This window comes from Eurypyga helias, unplaced genomic scaffold, assembly GCF_000690775.1.
Source record: "Eurypyga helias isolate BGI_N326 unplaced genomic scaffold, ASM69077v1 scaffold32596, whole genome shotgun sequence".
NCBI classification, from domain to species: domain Eukaryota; kingdom Metazoa; phylum Chordata; class Aves; order Eurypygiformes; family Eurypygidae; genus Eurypyga; species Eurypyga helias.
In genome coordinates this window covers 421-2,328 of record NW_010257754.1, presented here as the reverse complement: position 1 = coordinate 2,328, position 1,908 = coordinate 421, and the positions used below count along the sequence as shown (strand labels likewise).

The 1,908-nt window shown below is 62.4% G+C and overlaps 1 protein-coding gene across 1 annotated transcript in view; it reads left to right on the top strand.

Moving 5' to 3' along the window:
• The window catches only part of UBE4A (ubiquitination factor E4A), a gene marked incomplete at its 5' end in the record, with an annotated part of 2,848 nt that overhangs the window by 728 nt on the left and 212 nt on the right, over window positions 1-1,908 (top strand). The window contains 5 exons of the mRNA XM_010154154.1: window positions 1-70; window positions 187-346; window positions 439-641; window positions 850-1,041; window positions 1,468-1,801. Coding sequence (XP_010152456.1) covers window positions 1-70; window positions 187-346; window positions 439-641; window positions 850-1,041; window positions 1,468-1,801 — 959 coding nt within the window. The remainder of the gene's footprint in view (window positions 71-186; window positions 347-438; window positions 642-849; window positions 1,042-1,467; window positions 1,802-1,908) is intronic.

Here is a 1,908-nt window from a genome sequence, read left to right as displayed (position 1 = left end):
CGACCGGGACGCTGGGGAGAGGCAGATTCTGCGCTACCTCTACGCCTGCTTCCGGAGGGCGAGAGAGGAGGTGGGCGAAGGGAGAAGGCGGCTTTGTCACCCAGCGTTCTGGTCCGAGGGGACCCAGCTGAGGTTCCCGTGGCCAGGCGCGGATTCCGGGGTCCCAACTCCCTTCTCCTCGGGTAGATAACCAAGGTGCCGGAGAACCTGCTGCCCTTTGCCGTGCGCTGCCGGAACCTGACGGTGTCGAACACCCGCACCGTCCTCCTCACCCCCGAGATTTACGTCAACCAGAACGTGTACGAGCAGCTGGTGGACCTGATGCTGGAGGCGCTGCGAGGGGCGCGTAAGTCCGGTGGAGTCGGGCTGGGGGCTGCCGGGTTGCGCTGTCCGACCACCGGGCACCGCCGGGAGTAACGGCCTCACTTCCCTCGCTAGACTTTGAAGACGTGACGGAGTTCCTGGAGGAGGTGGTAGAAGCCTTAACGATGGACGAGGAGGTGCGGACGTTCGGGGAGGTCATGCTTCCGGTGTTCGATATCCTGTTGGGCAGGATCAAGGACTTGGACCTCTGCCAGATCCTGCTGTACACGTACCTCGACGTGCTGCTCTACTTCACGAAGCAGAAGGACATTGCGAAGGTGGGTGCCCCGGCCCCATCCAGGGCTCCTGGCGGGCTCTGCCTGCGGAGAAGCATGTTCCTCGGCCCTAATCCGCCGGGGTCAAACCCAGCGGCACGGTGTAACAGCGCCCTGTGCGTGCGCTCACGCCCCTCTCCTTCCTTCTCAAACCCTTACGTGTGGTTCCGTGTTCTACACGACCGTCAGCACGTCCTGCTGCATTCCCTAGGTTTTTGCTGGCTACATCCAGCCCAAGGATCCCAGCAACGGGCAGACGTACCAGAAGGCTTTGCTGGGGACCGTTTTAAACATCTCCTGCTTGCTGAAGACGCCTGGCGTAGTGGAGAACCATGGCTACTTCCTGAACCCATCCCGATCCAGCCCACAGGAGATCAAAGTGCAGGAATCCAATATCCATCAGGTGGGCGGAAGTGTGGCCGTTGCGCTTCCCACGTGTCCCAGGGCTGAAGGCGCGATGCTGGGACTGCTCCCAGCGGGGACTTCTCCCGCTGGCTCTGTACCAGGAAGCGGTCACTGGCAGGGGCTGCCCCGCTCCCGCCTTCGTTCAGGGTCCCTGCTGCTGCCAGCATGCCCAAAGGGGTTTGGGTTTGCCCCCCAGGGCAACAACTTGCTCTTGGGGGTCCCTAATGATCCTTTGGTGCCAGCCTCGGGGTTTGACCCACTCGCAGCGTGTCCGAGGGGTGACCGAGGCATCCTGGCCTTCTCTTGGGGAGCCCAGCCCGTGCAGAGCAGGATGCGCTCCGGAGCGGGAGTGCTCCAAGGGCATCGATGGGGGTAGAGCGACCGCACCGGTGACCCCCTCGACCGCCCTGTGTTCCCCTGACAGTTCCTGGCCCAGTTCCACGAAAAGATCTACCAGCTGCTGAAGAACCTCTTGCAGTTGTCTCCAGAGACAAAGCACAGGATTCTCTCCTGGCTGGGGAACTGCCTCCACGCCAACGCCGGCCGCACCAAGATTTGGGTGAACCAGATGCCGGAGATCTTCTTCCAGATGTACGCCTCCGACGCCTTCTTCCTCAACCTGGGAGCTGCCCTGCTGAAGCTGTGCCAGCCCTTCTGCAAACCAAAGTCCCCGAGGCTGCTCACCTTCAACCCCACCTACTGCGCCCTGAAGGAGCTGAACGAAGAGGAGAGGAGGAGCAAGAACGTGCACATGAGGGGTACGCCAAACCGCGGGGAGAAGGGGGGTGTCCCCGGCTCCTCACCCCAGGGGAGCTGAATCCAAGTAAAGCGCTGCCTGGCGTGGCCAGCAGTCACCACGTGTCTT